Here is a 17,932-nt window from a genome sequence, read left to right on the forward strand (position 1 = left end):
TAGGCTATAATAAGACTGGATAAAAATGGAAGAGGGGTGCAGTGGCGCAGCAGGTTTGGCCGGGTCCTGTTTTCTGGCGGGTCTGAGGTTCGAGTCCTGCTTGGGGGGCCCTGCGACGGCCTGGCGTCCCCTCCTGGATGCGTCCCCTCCTGGATGCGTCCCCTCCCTCTCCAGCCCTGCGTCCTGTGTTCCGGGGTTAGGCTCCGGTTCGCCGCAACCCCGCTTGGGAGAAGCGGTTGTAGACATTGTGCGTGTGTGCGTGTATAAAATGGTGTAGAAATCTACCCTGCTGTGTTGCAGCAAGCCCGATGTGTCCCTCCCTATTTACAAATAACTCCACTGAATATTGTTGCTAATTAATTTTTTTATCCTACAGCCTTACAAGATGTTAGACCCCTGCATTGTATAAAAGCAGCATATTGGTCATGTGTGGCTACAGGTAATACAATACCAGAATGCAACAAAAGCATTTACTCCATTTGGTTTTATAGTATAATTTATTAAACAACAACTTCAGCTTTCATTGTATTAAAGTAAACAATGCATTATCAAACATTTTCAGCACATACACAATAACGCTTTACACGACACCTTGTTCTTTTATTGCCTTGCGCATGTGAGCACCCTTGATTTTGAAGATCTGGCACACTTTCGGCCGTCACATCTCCACACTGATTAACAGATTGCGAGAGCTGTGCGAAATGTTTCCAGAGAGAACCCAAAAATGAGCAACAGCTGTCACAAAGCAACACGAGGACATATGTAACCTGCGTATGATTCTTGAGTCATAGGATCGCATCCCACGTGCTGGTTTTCCCAGGAGTCTGGTCTTAGCCCTGCTCAAAGCCAGCCATCAGCGAGAGCGCCAGCGATTCCACTGGGAGTGGGAAGAGCACAAAACATGTCGTCATTCATTTTATTACGGTACAGCAAGTGGTGCAGTCATTAAGGACACGTACACCAAGCCCTCATAGAACAGGCTTCCGTACAACAAAAACCACAACAGTAGCTTATGAAATTTTACATGCTTCTGACTTATTAAAACTATTTTATGCTCCCCTACTTCCAATAACACTGACACACACATTGTCTGAAACCACTTGTCCCGAGCAGGGTTGCGGCGAGCTGGAGCCTAACCCGGCAACAAAGGGCGCAAGGCTGGAGGGGGAGGGGACACGCCTAGGACAGGATTAAATAAATATCACAACTGAAATAAGACTCACTGCTGTTATTCATTAATTTAGCTGATGTTTTGGCATCAGATTCAGTCTGCCAAGAAGGAGAAAAGAGATATCCGTGTGATATTCTTGAACTTAGCAAATGCTTATGGGTCAGTCCTGCACAGTTTGCTGTGGGAAGCGTTCAGGGTTTTTTAAGGTTCCTAAAAGTGTTACAAGGCTGGTGAATAGCTACTTTGCAGATATTCAGTTTTGTTTTAGTACAGAAGGCTATACAATGTCTTGGCATCGGTTGGAGACTGGAATCATGGCTGGATGTACAATTTCACCACTGGCTTTCACAATGGCAATGGAAGTTATTATAAGGGCTTTTAAGTGGCTTGTTGGTGGTGAGAGGCTGGGGGATGGGACGCGCCTACCCCTATTAGAGCATTTATGGATGATATGACAACAGTTACAGTTTCAGCTCCTGGTACTCATCGTTTGTTGTCCAAGCTCAGTGATAAGTTGAAGGTTAAGCCGAGTAAATCAAGGAGTCTCTCGATTGTTGGTGGGAAGGCGGTGCAGGAGAAGTTTTGTATTGATGAAGTAATTCCATCTATTCTGGAGAAGCCAGTTAAGAGCTTGGGAAGGTGGTATAGTTCTGTGTTGAGTGACAAGGAGCAGACTGTGGCACTAAGGGAGGTGGTTGTAGAAGGTATAAAGAGCACTGATGTGTCCCTCCTGCTTGGTAAGTTAAAGTTGTGGTGTCTGCAGTTCGGGCTCTTGCCACGTGTTAGGTGGCAACTTACGTTATATGAGTTTTCTGTTTGGGAGGTTGAGAAGCTCAGGCGGGTTATTAGTACCGCAGTAAGAATGTGGCTGGGAGTGCCACACTGTTTAAGTCGTGTAGCGTTATATGGTAAGGGTATGTTGGCACTGCCAGTGACGTGTTTGGTAGAAGAGTACAAGTGTATGCAGGTGGGTCTGGAGCTGACTCTAGCAGAGTCAAAAGATAAGGTCATTAAAAAGGTGGTGCCGTCAGTGAGGACAGGTAGGAGGTGGAACCCCAGAGATGCGGTCCAAAGCACTAAAGGGGCACTGATGTTGTTGGACGTGGTTGGACACGTGCAGGGGGGAATACAGGGTTTGGCTCGGGCCGTAGGCGGCGGTTGTGGAGTGCTGCCCCGGAAGCAAACGGTGACTATTCGCTGAGCAGGGCCGGGGGGAAGAAGAGGAGGCAAGGCATGCAAAGGCGGTTGTATTAGTTAAGCAGGGTCAGTGGGCGAACTGGGAAAGTGTGAAGAAGAGGAAATTACACTGGCGGAATATGTGGGCTATGGAGGCGAGTTGCCTTAATTGCATTGTTGGAGCAACTTTTGACCTGTTGCCAACGCCACAGAGTGTTAAGCAATGGGCAGGTGGTGATAGTTCTTGGAAGTTGTGTAGCGGTGTGGCGACGCCGAGGCACATTTTGTCAGGGGTGTAAGGTTAGTTTGGGGCAGAGGCGCTATACTTGGCGCTGTAATCGAGTTCTTAGATGTTTGGCAGGTGTTTTTGAGAGCAAGCGGCAGGTGATAAATTCCTTGCCTGTTTGCAGCAACGGGTTTTGTGCGAGCAGAAGAGAGTAGCACTATGCAAGGGCAGACGTGCCCTGGTAGGTGGGGTAACGTATGGGACTGAAAGCTACTGGCTGATGTGGGCAAGCAACTCCAGGTTGCGCAGGTCATTGCAGTTACTTCATTGTGTCTGGACATGGTGTTGTATTCAGAGCGTGAGCGGATTGTGTACTTTGTAGAGTTAACAGTACCGTTCGAGGATGCTACTGGGGAGGCTTACGAGCGGAAGCTATCAAAATATGCAGATCTGGTTGCAGAGGCAAGAGACCGTGGATGGCAGGCTCAGGTGAGACCAGTGGAGGTAGTGTTAGAGGATTTGTGGCTAAATCAGTTACATCATTGTTGAGGGAATTTGTTATTAAAGGCAGCGGTGAAGGCAAGTCAATGGTTATGGTTGAAAAGAGAGCAGGGTAGTTGGGGTTGCAGGTTGGATGGAGGTGAGTAATGGTGGACAATTAGTGGTAGGTGGGTAATAACAGGAAGCAGCTGGCAGTGATTAAGGAGGTGTGGCCTTTAATTAGGGTAGTTCAAGTTGGTGGAGTGTTTCATTTGCAGTTTCTGCTGGTGGGTATGAAGGTACAGTGTCTGGAAGGTATGTATGGAGCTGTGGTTTAACTAGCTGTTGAGTTAATGGAGGGGCAGTATTTGTTGAGGGTGAAGGGCATCTAAAGTGTATGGAGGGGGGTGAGTCTGCGACATCAGTTTGACAAGTTTGACTCCTTAATTCATCATTACCACAGTGTTTACTGCTTGTTCTTTGAGTGCTTCTGACCTATAAAAAGACAAATGCTGCATGTGTAAAATTAATACTTAATAGCTGGCACTAAATACTTAGTGGATACAACAGTTTTTTTTTTTTTTTTTTTTTTTTTTTTTTACATGCATTATAAATCAATTCAATGTAACTTGAAGTTAATGCATTTTTTAAATATAGATTTACCGGAGAATTTTATAGAACCCAACCATTAAATCAAGTGATGTCTTATCTTTTTGATTGTGTAGATAAAGTTGAAAGTACCCAGAAGCTGACACATGTCATACTATTATGGGGTAAATCAGTCAACCTGCAGAACTGATAAATTAAGTTTTTTTTAAAAAAGACATTTTTGTTGTTTGAAAGAAATTAAGTCTTACACAATTTATCTGAGGTTTCAAAACAGCAGCAAATAAATTGAGGGACATTTGTGTCAAGATTTTACTAATTGTGAAAAGATAAGTGTAACTTATTTGGTTCATCATACAATTGGACTTCCAATCCCAACTGTGTAAGGTGAGGAGCCAGTGTGTATTTATTTTTCTTTGAATAAAAGCAACTAAGTAAGTAAAATATCTTGCATTCTTTTAAGACAAATTCACTTCATTAAATTATACTTCACAGTGCACTTGCTTCCTACCACCAGAACCACACACAGAATTATCTGATATACAGATGTGAACATGCGCACCACTGAAGAAGCAAAACCCTCTCACATTTACATTATATTCATTTAGCTCACGCTTTACTCCAAAGCTACTTACAACTATTCACCCATTTATCCACCTGTGTAATTTTACTGGAGCAAGTTTAGGGTAAATCTTCTCTTAATGTAATGCATAAATTGTACTTTTGCTGAGATGTATGTTGCTTTCGACAAAAGCGTCTGCTAAATGTAAATACCTTGAGCAAGGGAATTGAACCCATGACTTCTTGGAACAAAGGCAGTAGCTCTAACCACGATGCTACCAGCTGTCCTCTTTTTTCATTTAGACCATAAAAGTGGTTGGAATTAACTGGCTGGCAGTCATGCACAGTGGGTGTAGGACTACTGCAAAGCCTCAAATACTTGCAGCCTCTGAAGACACTTCTTCTGTGAGGACGACAAAAATCTGAAGCCTGAACCAACATTCAGGCATTAACCTCACCAAGGCATTGTGTATATGGTGCAGGATGTGAGACTGACTTACAGTGGGGGAAAGAGCCCCTGCAGACAGCCTTGTTCAGTATCGTTACCAGGAACATGTGGCAGTTTTTGAAGTCAGACTCCATCTTGTCAATGGACTCAACCCTGTACAAACACAATATCTCCATTTATGCTATTTTTATACACTCTTTCAGCAGTAGTGCTAAGCCTGCTTTGTTGCAGACTACAAATTAATTTCTATACCCCCAAATTTCAACTAAAGATGTACAGATAACTTTGTTAGAATAAAAACTGTTTAAAAGTTTTAAAAGGCAATTGTGCCCCATGAGCTGCCAGAATAGCCTCCACTGTACAGATGTGGTATTTTGATGATGGAAGTGGAAACACTGCCAAGCACCACTTTTGAATCACCTGTACGTGATGAAAAGTTGATTTCATAACTGATATAGTCATAGTATATAATTACATTGTCATGCCCTTCAAACCATTTGTTGGCCTGTGGTTTCCACAATAATCAGGATATTAATAATTGTTCAGTACTTATTTACCTTGCCCTATAATTAAATCATTGGATATAAACAGTATAAGAATACACCTTATACTCACGAATTTAGTAACAATGTGAAGAATGACTCATCTTTTTTCCCCCACTGCTCATAAGACTAATGCTTGTGTTAATGGCACCATTTTTCCCATTTGCACTTTTGACAGCTGCCCCCAGCTGATGACATCTTTCCCTTCCACAAGAACATAATTTTGAAAAAACTCTAAGAGTCAGGCGGTAAAGCTTTGGCCAAATGTACACCGACATCACCTATCCGTCAAAGGTGCCGAGATCTCTTCTTCACACCGTGGTAGCCAACGTAATGGACAACCAGGTTTACCCTGCATTTTTACACAGAGCCTCAGGTCTGTCCTCAATGTTTTAATTATCTCGGGCTCACAGCTTTGCAAAAGCACCCAGTTTCCAATACATTATGAATCACTCATATACTCAAGTGTCCATATTATTCTTACCATTAACTACTTTTTAAATAGCAAAATTTAAAAAACACTACGGGGATTGCTAGAAATAGGAACCTTGTTGCACCAAGTGTTCAGCTTTTTTGCCACAGACATGAGCCAAGTGACAAATGTCAGAGTAAAAAATAACATCGAAACTCCTGTCAGTACTTACTTCAAGGCCCCGAACCCAGCCTGCCATCGGTCAGAGAACATAAGCACCAGATTGAGGACTTTCATGATGGCTTCCTTCACAAAGCTCACCTACAGACACATGGTTGTGAAAGAATGTCACAGAGGAAAGCGGATTATACCTGGGTTCGGCACGTCCGCGTCGTCTCAACAATATGCAGGACACTAAAATGCCTACCTTCTCCCTAAGGAGACAGCGATCATGGATGGTGGAGAGGTATCTGTAGTGGATCTTGATGAGCTGATCCAGGTCCTTAGCGTCCTGAACCTGGTGCTGGAACTCTAGGCCAGTGCTGTGCAGTATCTGGCGAGAAGACAAAAAGATAAAAGTAGCAAAACAGGAATAGCAGATACAAACCCACTATTTTCAGTAGATTCTCTCTCTCACACACATATATATACTCAACTCGAAGACGGACCCATAATGTAAACACACACTTCACGCGTCTGCAATGCACACGAAGATGTTCATACAGACAACCACTAATGCTCTCACCCGAGTCATGATGTAGTTGTGCAAACTGTTGACAAAATGCATGAGTCTAACCCGGAGCAGGAACATTCTGTGAACTTGCTGACTGACAGCCTTCTTGGCAGTCATTTCATCATCTGAAGTTCCGTCGTGTCTCTCAGCAGCCGCCGTCAGGTCTGTTGGGAAGCAGCATTATAAACAGTGGTTTAAACTGCTTAACAGCCCTTAAGCACCAACTACCTTCCCAAAAAATTGAGTAGCATCCAGCAAATGATTTAACACCAAGTGTAAGGCAGGTTAAGAGTTCATATGTAGTTCCCACCACTGAATCTCAGCGTGTCCAGGTTGTACTTGGCCCACTTGATCTGCAGAAGCAGCAGGAAGACTTGGTTGTAGATCTTTTGACACTCGGAGCTGATAACTATGTCAACAGGCCATGGGACCTGGAGAAGTGAGAAAGGGGCTGTGTAAACGGATGGTGTAACCAGCTCCAGCTCCAAATGAACACAAGAACAAAAGAAACTTGTGACCCAACAGGACTTGTTAAACAAACATACCTTGTAGCTAAGAGTAAGGCCGTCAAGGTTATTAACGGGCTGTTTCTTCCTGGCTGGGTCAACGCTTTCCAAAAATATTGACAACCTGCAACATACAACTTCGTGTGTCATTTGCATTGCAGTATTTTCATAACATAACATTCTAATAAAAGACTGAAAATGTAGTATTAAACAGAAAATATCAAAATTAATTTAGTATTAGAAAAATGGAGCCTCCCACCACAATGATTTAAGGATTTCAATACACAGTACTTGTGATGCTCATCTTTAAAACACACAAACGCTACTTTCTCAACCACGCAGTAGGTGTCAGTATCATCCCAACAATGGTCATAGACCTCTAGAAAACAACAGTACTGTTAATATTTTCTCTTTTTTGAGCACTATTTAAAATCTGCATAGAGGTTACAACAATTTTTGATAAGGACTGAGAGAGATTTGATAACTTCCACTGAATTTTTTGGAGGGGGAGCCAAGACAAGATATTAGGCAGATCTAGATAAAGCTGCAAATAAGCTGATTACGGTTGTTTCAATTTTCACTTAACACTTTTACTATTAACTGTTAACTAACACAAACTTTTTACATAAAATTACCAAATTCTTGCTTTTGGTTGATTTTACAATACTGAGCATGGTGCACTACCATAAAAAACTCATGCAGCCAAAAAGAAAAGCATGAATTAATAGCTCTGGGCCAGCAGGCAGGCATAGCGATTATCGTTGATCCCTTGCAATCAAACAAACTGGGTTCAAAACTATGGTCCCCTGACCAAGGTACCAAACTCAAATTGCTCCAGCAAAAACACCTAGCTGTATAAAGTATTTCATAACTGTAGGGAGCTTTGCATGCAAACTTTATGCTGTAAATCGCTTTGGAGAAAAGCATCAGGTAAACAAATGCAAGGGCTGTATACAAGGTCCATGCGGTACCTAGCACTGTCCTCCGGGCGCCGCTGTCCCACTGCTTCCTGCAGCTGCACGTTGAGGAAGGACAGCTGCTGCCAGCTCTCCTTCTCCGTCACCTTGTCAAAAATAGCTGTGTAGAAGTCGTACATGGTGTCGCCAGCCTCCAGCAGGAAGTAGTTGCGCATGGCCTGCAGATACTCCAGCAGCCTGGTGTCAGGACACATTACAGCAGCAAGTGAAAACAATGACAGTAAGAGCAACAGAGCAGCGTCACTCTGGCCTCCGTGCTTCCTTTCAGTTGAAATACAAATCCTACTGGAATGTCTACAGTGTTAATCCTTTTCTGTCCATCCACAATACTGTTAACAGTTGAGTTCTGTATCTGTAAACTACTCTGATGATATAGTCACTCCTTTGGGGCAATAATGCTGGTGCAGTATAAAAATAAACTGAACTAACATGACTGGACACCAGAATCAGATATGGGGAATGCGTTACTGTGCTATATAATTATTACAATACTTGCATTCATTCCTTTTCCCTGAGGCTCTCATCATAACTGAATGACTAATACAGAGTTAGACGAGGTGATCATCGCCTAAGAATGCAGCGAGTGAGTAGGTCACAAGCCCATCACTGCCAGCTACTGCCACCCGCTCACTCCCCACAAGCTGGGAATGGGACCTGCCTGTAGTCTTTCTTGAGCGTCCTCATGAGATTCCCGCAGCATTCGACGTAGCGTCGCTCGATGTGGGGATACAGGCAGGAGCGCAAGGTCAACTCGAAGGTCTGGCATGTCACCGACTCCGAGGAACGGTCCACCATCACATCGCCACCCGAGAACTTCTCATGGAAGTCATTCTGTTCCATATAGAGCCTGGACCAAGGGCGAGGCAGGCTTTGCAAAAGGAACACTTGCTGCCATAATGACAACTGCACCATGGACCATGTTATAGACAAAATTTAATCTTACCATTTTCTTACATTTTCAAAAGTTAAAAAAAAAAAAAAAAAATCTCACTGATTTACCACACTGAGACAAGCCAAATGTGAGTATATGGTGCACATAGACAGTCCTGTTCTGATAATTAGCACCAGGAGCACTAAGGCCAACAGAACACATAGCCTTTACCATGAGAAGTGGTGTTGCACAGAAAAAACAAAAAAGAAAAAAAAACCACCAACAATTTTAGAAGTTCAGCACAATACCACACTTGTCACCCTCCTCCCATGTCATCATTTCCAAAACAAAATGAGGAATTAATTCATCTCACTTCTGTTTTTCTAATTGGTTTCACTCAAAAGAACTCAAAAACTGAGTTCAGGCAACTGAACTAAAACAGAGAAGCATGACCTCAACATTTCATGCTATGGAAATAGAATTGTCCTCCCCCCTGACCTAAATGACAGAAATGCCATCATATGTGATCGAAACTCAGGTACTCAACCTGGCAAAGTTGATGGCCAGCAGGGGGTCATGAACATCTCCCATTTCCAGATGCTGTGCCACAATGGACTGCATACGGATCAGGCTCCTGCGAGTGCTCTGTTGCCCAGCAACAGTGTCTGCCGGGGACTCCTCTCCACAGCGCAGGCGCGACTGCACCGACTCCAAGAACAGCACATACAGGCTCTTCCGTTCCGCATCTGCGAGGCAGAGGCCACACCCTGTAGCTCAGGAATGCGCTTCCATCAAACCCGAGGGTCTAACGAAAAATGAGAGGCACTTCCGTCTGGTGCAATCCAGGCCTGCAGGACCAGCTTACTCATTGCAGGTTTTATCTAGCATTTTTCATCATCTTTGTGAGTTTTTACCCAGATTTTAGGACTCTGCCTTGAAATAACACTAGCACCAACTCAGGAGGGTCCCCACTGAAGGGCAATGGCAATGTACCAAGAGTATGAACTTTTTGAAAAAAAATTGTAAATAACGTAAACAGTAAATCTTACATTGGAAAAAGTCAAAAATTCTATTTCAATTTCAAGAGTAATTTATTCAAATGTATTCTATCGATTTGATTAGGTGCCCACGGTGGTACAGTGGATAGCGCTGCTGCCTCACAGTACCTGGACAGTGTAAGAGAATGTGAGTTTGATCCTCGCTCTGTGTGGAGTTTGCATGTTCTCATCAGCAAGACACTCTCAGTCCTTGCGTTTATTTCTAAGCTCGGTGGCTGTCTTCATTCTAGTGGTTTTTTACAATGAAGTGCTCCTAAAGCACTCCAGTTCTTTGGATTTGTTTCTCTGACTCTCCAATGCCCTGTGAACATTCACAGGGTGACGCGTAGCGGTAGGGATGCTGACCTCTGGCAGAAGTGTCGGGCTGCACCGCCTCCTTGCAGTCCAGGTTCTTCAGCAGCTGCATGGACTTGCCAGCCATTATGATCTGCTTGAGCACTGGCTTGAGGAAAGAGACCATCGTGTGCTGTCGGTTACTGGAGCCCTGGTCGCTGGCTGAGCTACCGCTGGCTGCATCACTCAGTTTCTCCTCATTCTCCACTGTCTCCGAGACGCTGTACAGGGTGTACGTAGCGTACCAGAAGTCTCTGTGGTTCACTGGCACATCCTTATTCCTATACAACAGGGCACACGGTCACTCCAGTTCAGGGACGTTCACAACAGTCAAAAAAGAGCTAAGCTTGTCGAATGAAGATCGAACTGAGATTTTCTTCCTCATATCCAGACAATTCCTCTGAATTACAGACTTCATGACAAAGACTGAGGAACATATGCCAAACCTCTGAATGATGAACTCTTTGGCAGGGTCGAAAAGGTGACCATGAACGATCCACTCATCCACAATCTCCAAGTAAGGCCTGACCGTCTCAACCCACAAGGAGAAGAGGAGGGCTACCTGCAAAACAATTCAAGTCCTTTCTTCACAGTTCCTCTACTCTGTACACAAATGTACTATGAAAAATAAAAACTATAAAACTAAAATGAAAATGGCACATAGCACACTATGAATGCAAAGCATTAAATACTTACAAGCATCCTGAAGGGGATGAATCACTGAAGACCACAACTTGTTTATACAGTACATGTGTAGAGTACATACAAATAAGGAGTTGATGCAGCGAGTAAACATGCTATGGGCAGCTGGCAGAGGATACAGCAGCTCACAAAAGATCCCTGTTCTGTGTGTGTCGAGAACCACGGACTTCGGTGACGGGTCACCATGGCACTCACCACTTGCTCAGATGCTTCACCCACACTGTCATACTCGATGATGGCCTTATAGAGTGTGTTCAGCAGGTGGGAAGCCCGGACCACGTTGGGTGTGTCAGGGGGGACCTCGGCTACACCTGTGCAGAAGACCCTGTGCAGGACTTTTATCTGGGCCAGGTGTGGGGTAAGGCGCTCAAGTACACCAGACAAGGTCACCGTTTCATCTGGAAAAGGATTTGTTTTTTTTTTTTTTAAATAGACAAACATTTACACATTTTATATAATGTATACAATAAACAGGGACACCTAGTAGCATAGGGGTTAGAGCAGCTGTGTTTAGACCCAAAGGTCGCAAGTTCAAATCTTACTTCCGGCTACCCTTGAGCAAGGAACTTACCCTAAATTACTCCATAAAACTACACAGTTGTATAAATGAGTAAATAACTGTAGGGAGATTAACATTGTAAGTAGCTCTGGTAAAAAAAAACATCTGATAAATGAATAAATGTAAATAATTGTACATATTGACAGAGACAGCTGGAGAGGAAAAAAATTTGATAGGCAATAAAACCATGGCACACCACAATCAGAGTACAGAATATAACAGTATGCACTCACTTTCTAGTGTCCAAAAATTTGCCAAGAAAAATATTTGCTAAATTTTTACTAACTTTCTATAACCAATTTGTAACACGGTGTTTGTATTTGACTTGTTGCTCTAATAACAGCTGTTCTGAGGTCAACATACTTAGGTTGTTGTAGCACTTTTAATGTAAAACAGAAGTCACCTTGGTCAGTTTAAACAGCACAGTAAATGAAAAGAATTGTAGTAAAAATAATAATTTGTTGAACAGTGTTTTCACTGCTGCACCTCTGACGATGATGCCTTTCTCGATCGAAGTGAGTTCCTCTTTGAAGCTGACGAAGTACTTGTAGAGTGCCCACACGAAAGCCTGGTAAGTCCGGAATGGGGGCTCGGAGCCCTTCCTCGAGGGACAGTTGGCACCAGGGGGACACGGCTCGGTACCGTACCCAGTCACCTCATCAATAAAGCCCTGTAGGCGGGACACGGCTTGGCCATAGGCCGCAACGTGCTCCAGCACCGAGCGTAGGCAGTTCTGAAAAAACAGACAGGGCAGCGTTTAGAGCAAGGAGCACACTGTTCTTCCTCAGGAAATGTAAAGGAACAGGGTTTTGGAAGAAGGAAACTCACACTGGTCAGGTGAGTGACCACAACGTCCGGCCTAACCGAAATTTTGCCATCGTGGTGCTGAAATATGAAAAGCTTTTTGACCCCCGAGAGGAGCCTGGAATGAAGAAAACAGGTATGTTACATACCAACGCTGCTGGATATCGTTGAAGTCCAAGCACCTTTGTCCGAGAGCAGTTTTTTCCCCTCGGAAACGCAAAACTTTCAGTCTTAAATACACCGAGCCCCATCTATGAATTAGTCTCCTGCAGTCTCAGCTTTAGATAATCTTCCCATCTCACCAAAGGGTCTCTCGTATCACTTGAGTCTCCGTGACAAAGGTTTTCTCTTCAGGCAGGTATAATGGATCTGTGTTGTACAAGTGCTGATCCCTGGGTACACACAACAGCAATATTAGACCAAACCCAATTCACAGTTAGAAGCCCATTCCAAAGCTTAGCCAGTTGTTTTTCTATTGCTGGTTGACCAGTTGAATTTGTTACCAAATGTTAAATGCAAACCCAGATGTGACTGGTGCACACTTCAAAACTGAGCCAGAGGGTTTTTCATGAACTTTCAGTAACCGGAACCTGAATTTTGATGTTGCATTAATAATTACTCTTTATACGAACACTGAGGCTGCGATGTGTTTAAAAGGTGTCGTGGCATAATCGAGCTGACAGCTCGGAGGTTCGTGCTGCAGGCTGTTTTGGCACCCAGATCTCACCAGACATTAAGCAGGTTGGAGTGGAGGTGGAGGCTGTGAGAGAAGCGTTGAGCCTGTGCGATCCAGTACGGTGTCACCACATGCTGCTCCAGCCACTCCCGAGATTCCGGCTCTCCCACTGCAACCAGAGCACAGGCATGGCATTTGCTCCGACATGATAAAGGCCTTTGTGTGGGAGGTCAGCGTTGAAAGGTCTCCCAGCTCACACACCAAAGATTACTTAACAATAGGTTCTCTTTATTTCATATTTTAAACAGAGGAATGGCGATATTGAGCACGGGAGGCTGAGATAGTCATTACATTGTGCTCACATCACTTTTAAGAAATAAACGCTTACCTCTCCAGGTCACCTGCACAGCCTTCTTGGAATGTTCTGGGTCCTCCTGGGGTGTCCTGTCTACCTGTATACCAGAATCTTCCCTGCTAAGTGGCTGCTGACTGTCTTCCTCCTCACTCTCCTCCTCAGACCACTCCTGAGGAGAAACAGGGAGTGATGCTAGTAGCGATGGTTACCAGCAGGAATAGCCACTATTGGTCACTGCAGTGTGTCATAATCAACATCCACCTAACAGGAGCTTTGGAGAGCAGCAAAATAGGGGGAAAGAAAAAAAGCATAACCCACTCACAGGTGTGTCAGGAAAAGGACCCGTGTCAATATCCTCTCCTTCCAATAAATATTTACCCCAGTCAAAGGTATCTTCCTTTACTGCAAAGAAGACAAAAACAAAATACTTAGAAATTATGAATTACAGGCACGAACCCAACAACTCCTCGTCATGAGGGCTCACCTTCCTCCTTTTTTCTGGGTCTTTCATCATACTGTGAGTTGGAAGGGGAATCTGAGAGGAAGAGAAGCAGGGCCAGTATGCCGTGATGAACATCTGTCTGCAGAGAAAAGCGGAACATTATTTTATCAGCATTCTCGCGCTAAGAGGTGAGAGGGAGCTACACAACACAATGTTTGTGTGCAAGCCATACCGGCAGGCCATTATTGTGGCGTACCTTAGTTCCTTCAGTGTTGGCTAAAGGTGAGTTCAAGAATTCCTCAGTCAGTCGAATCCAGCTCTCCGCCTTCTTCAGGTCTGAATTAACCATCAGCTTTTCATAGATCCTTCGTGAAACACATTAACCATGTGCGATTGACAGACCAGCCATCACATATAGCCATGCTGTCACGAGAACACATCTTAACTGGCTGCACAGTGAAGCGCTTTATTTTTAACTCACCCATTGATGCTGCGTTGTACTTTGTGGCTGTTGACATCGAGATAGCGATGAAACCTGCAAGCAAACTTTTTGCTGTCAGATACTCCTCAGAGGAAAAGAAACAATGGTGCAAATGTTTACCATAAATTGATATGAGCAAGTCACTGTAAAATTGATTATCTAAAACTTGGACATCCCATTGGACAAAGGCGTCAGCTAACCACACTCACAGGTCACTTTTTGGTACACCTAGCTAGTATCTGGTCGGACTCTCTCCTGCCTCCAAAACTACATGAATTCAGCAGCAAGGTGCTGGTGACATTCCACCAGGGACTTGGTCCATGTTGGTTTGACAGCTTCACGCGGTTTCCGTGGGTTTTTTCGGCAGCACTTTCTTCCTGCCAACAGTACATTCCACTTCATCCCAAAGATGCTCTAGAGGCTTGAGAGGGGGGCACTGTGCAGAACACAGGAGTAAAGACACTGCTGTGTTTGTGGAACTGTTCTGAGATGACCTCTACGCTTTGAGACACGGCAAATTATCCGGCCGGAAGTAGAATCTGAGCTATACCGACCATGAAGGCATGAAAATGATCAGCAACAATGCTTTGGTACTTTCTGGGATTTAAACAACACTCAGTTTGTACTAGAAAACCTAATGTGTGGGGAATGTTTTGTTGGCACAACATTACAGCACCACCATCATGTCTGTGCCATTTACATCAGGCAGGGTGGGTCTATGGATTCAGCATTTTTTGCCAGTTTCTGAAACCGTCGTTGATACATTGCAACTGAAACTGATTAGTAAGAACAGATATTGTTTTTCCACTATTCGATCATTTCATTTCGGTGGTCACGTGCCCACTGTAGGCTCATACCTTTGTGAGCTTACCGTACAGTTACCCAGAGAGGGCTTCTGCTGATGCAGCCCATCCCCTTCAAGGCTAAGTTACAAAAGCAAGTCAAAAGTATCACTACAAACACTCTGATCTACCCTCCTAATGTGTTTGGGGATTTTTTTCTGAACACCACGGTTGTACCGATCTGTCATTTTTGCACCTGCGGTCTTCCACTTTTCTCCAACAAGTCTGGCCATTCATTGGCTTCCTCATTAGCAAGGAGCTTGAACTCACAGGAGGAGTGTCCACTGAGAGGATGGTTTTCTAGTGATCGCACCATTCATTCTCTGCAATCTTGTCTGACAGTGTAAAGCACAAAAGTGCCAGCAGATGCTGCCACCATCACGTCAGGCACTGCATGGATGTACCTAATAAAGTGGCCGGGGAGAGTAACGGTCAGCGAGAGCAAAACGCGACTAGTTTCTGTGACTCCCGTGTCGCGTGTGCAAGTGCCGTGGTACTACTACAGGTGTGCAAGAAGAGCAGCCGGGCCCAGGCTGCGGGGGGCCATGCCTCCACTGCTCACCTGAAGTTGGACCAGGCGAATTTGAGCGCCAGCTGGAAGTTGTGGTCCTGCTCGTCCTGGATGCCGCTGATGTGTTTGATGAGCCTCCTGACCTCGCAGTCCGTCTCCCGCTCGAAGCGCGAGCTGTGCGCCATCATGTCGCCGCGAGCGCGCGCCTGACCTGTTCCCGTCAAAGCGCGGCAGAACTAGCCAGCTCCATAAAACATGACACGAATCATATGGCAAATACGTTTTCTGCCGCCTCGTCTGACGCAGTGAGAAGCGTTAGCTGAAGTGGGAGAAGCAACGGGCTCACGGCTATTTTCAATAACAAAATAAGTCAAGTCAAGCTGCACGGCGGTGCACACGCGCCACGGGCTAACAACCTAACTGGTTGGTCGTACAGATCCGCAGGGCAGTGGAAAGCCATCGGCAATATCCCCGACTAATATATTTTTCCATATTAATTCCCAGGATTGTACCAAATTTTAATTTTAGCCCTTTTAACCGAATATTTATTCTTCTGACGTGAAGTATACCCTCTCCGTATATGAATAAATCAGCCCGCCCTCCACCAAACGGCGGTGGCCAACCAAGCACTTACACGGGAATCTCTTGCTCCCTATCCCAGAAAGCAGATCAGTAATTACAGCTGTAATTCTTTCAGACTTAGATATTCGCCTGTAAATATGTGCAGATATACATGCTGGCGGCGTAGCGACATACATATATTTCATTGGAACGAATAAATGTAGATTCAACTTTAGATTGACATAACATTCCGTCCCTGCAACATATTTTCCGGCGTGTATGAGATATTTAAAAAGCAATGGATGGTGCAGTAAACAGGTATATTCTAAATCCAAGATAGTGAATCAGTAGAAAGCCTGCAAAGCCTTGGTCTGTAAAAATGTATATTGTATTCTTATGCAAATATTTTATTGTAACAATATTATCATGACCCCGTTCAGACTTTTAATTTGACGGTTTCACGCCTGTAGCCCGAAACCCGCCCAGAAGGGCGGGAAACAAAGCCGCTGTGCGAGTCCCGATTCTTGGACTGTAGTCTTCTGTTCCGTTTTTTTTCCACATTTTAAAACTAGATCATCATGCAAGAACTTGAGAGCCATCTTTTAAACTTCTGAAGACATGTATAAAGTATGACGGGCGAATAAAGAAGCTTCCAGAAGAGATGCTGTTATCATACATATATCTCTGCCCTCCCTTCTAATGTTCCACGCAGTCACCGCAAATAGTCACTCGTCCAAGTCGGGTCGTGGTGGTGGAGAGCCTATCCTGGAAACACAGGGTGTGAGTCAGCAGGTAGAACTGAATGCTGGTCCATTACAGGAAAGTCTCTCTCTCACACACACACATACACACACACACACACACACTTCAAGTTCAAGTTTATTGTCATAGGTACATGTACCATGTAAAAGTATCATGAAATTCTTCCTGAATGCTTTTTCACAGACCATGGACAAAGACAGAGACAATATAAGTACTGTACAAACAAAACAATGACAGTGAGTAATGCAAATAGCAATAACGGTAACAGCAATAACAATAATACCAGTAGACAGCCAAAGAACTCAGAACGAGAGAATGAGAATGCTTAAAGTGACTATGTGATCTACCAATGTGCTTGGGTGGAGCAGTCCAACTCTAGTTACTAAAGGTGGCACATTGGTTAGTACTGTATAATCTTAGAGCAGTGGGGTAAAAGCTGTTCCTGTACCTACCTGTGCGGGTTCAAATAGACCTGGGTCGCTTTGCAGATGGCAGAGAAGAGAAAAGTGCCCGTGTGGGGTTACTATGACCTTTCATGATGCGCATCGTCTTTCTGAGGCAGCGTGTGGTGTAGGTGTCCTCGACTGCTGGTAGCCGTGTGCCCATGATTCCCCGAGCCGTTTTGACCACCCTCTGTAGGGCTTTCTTGTCCTGTGTGGAGCAGCTGCCACCCCAGGATGTAATACACCCTGTGAGGACGGACTCCACAGCACACCTGTAGAAAGTGGTGAGGACTGTAGTGGACATCCGGGCTTTCTTCAGACGCTTGAGGAAATGGAGCCGTTGATGGGCCTTTTTGATGGTTGATGCTGTGTGCTCAGTCCATGTGAGTTTCGTAGTGAGGGCGACCCCTAGGAATCTGAAGCTGTTGACCCTCTCTACAACGTCCCATCCTATGTATATGGGTGCATGAACCGTATCCTGTTTCCTGAAGTCAATCACCAACTCCTTAGTTTTACTGACATTGAGAGACAGCTTGTTGTCCTGGCACCACTCTCCCAGGAGCCTCACCTCCTCTCACTTCCAGGCAAATCATGGTTCTCAAGCTGCCACAAAACATATGTCTTTGGACAGAAATCTGAGCACCCAGAGGAAACATGTATTTACACATTTAGCAGACGCTCTTCTCCAAAGCGA

General features: G+C 44.5%; 1 protein-coding gene across 3 annotated transcripts; it reads right to left on the reverse strand.

Moving 5' to 3' along the window:
- Positions 1–390: 390 nt before the first annotated feature.
- Positions 391–16,211, reverse strand: tubgcp5 (tubulin gamma complex component 5). Of its 3 annotated transcripts, none has more exons than XM_018749851.2 (23): positions 15,524–16,211; positions 14,120–14,173; positions 13,895–14,003; positions 13,681–13,777; positions 13,519–13,598; positions 13,230–13,365; positions 12,893–13,010; positions 12,468–12,557; positions 12,190–12,283; positions 11,848–12,094; positions 10,998–11,200; positions 10,547–10,662; positions 10,113–10,381; positions 9,257–9,455; positions 8,497–8,685; positions 7,833–8,015; positions 6,901–6,985; positions 6,666–6,786; positions 6,419–6,519; positions 6,050–6,175; positions 5,855–5,943; positions 4,721–4,821; positions 391–877 (listed from the first exon to the last, which is right to left on the reverse strand). In XM_018749851.2, the coding sequence occupies exons 1-23, from the start codon at positions 15,658–15,660 to the stop codon at positions 831–833; spliced, it is 2,991 nt and encodes a 996-aa protein (XP_018605367.1). In that variant the 5' UTR covers positions 15,661–16,211; the 3' UTR covers positions 391–830. The 3 variants fall into 3 exon arrangements, with proteins under 3 accessions (XP_018605367.1, XP_018605364.1, XP_018605366.1); XM_018749848.2 differs by having other exon boundaries at positions 392–877; positions 6,368–6,519; positions 15,524–16,210; XM_018749850.2 differs by lacking the exon at positions 391–877 and adding an exon at positions 1,244–3,548 and having other exon boundaries at positions 6,368–6,519.
- Between the last annotated feature and the right edge of the window lie 1,721 nt (positions 16,212–17,932).

This window comes from Scleropages formosus, chromosome 1, assembly GCF_900964775.1.
Source record: "Scleropages formosus chromosome 1, fSclFor1.1, whole genome shotgun sequence".
NCBI lineage: Eukaryota > Metazoa > Chordata > Actinopteri > Osteoglossiformes > Osteoglossidae > Scleropages > Scleropages formosus.

Bases quoted from the DNA above. Each gene is read 5' to 3' on its own strand.
- tubgcp5 (XM_018749848.2), bottom strand. From the start codon at position 15,660: ATGATGGCGCACAGCTCGCGCTTCGAGCGGGAGACGGACTGCGAGGTC. The intron at 14,004-14,119 runs GTGAGTTAAAAA...TGTTTCACGAAG, and splicing joins GTACAACGCAGCATCAATGG to GATCTATGAAAAGCTGATGG. The intron at 8,686-9,256 runs GTTGAGTACCTG...CCCTTGGTCCAG, and splicing joins CTGGCCATCAACTTTGCCAG to GCTCTATATGGAACAGAATG.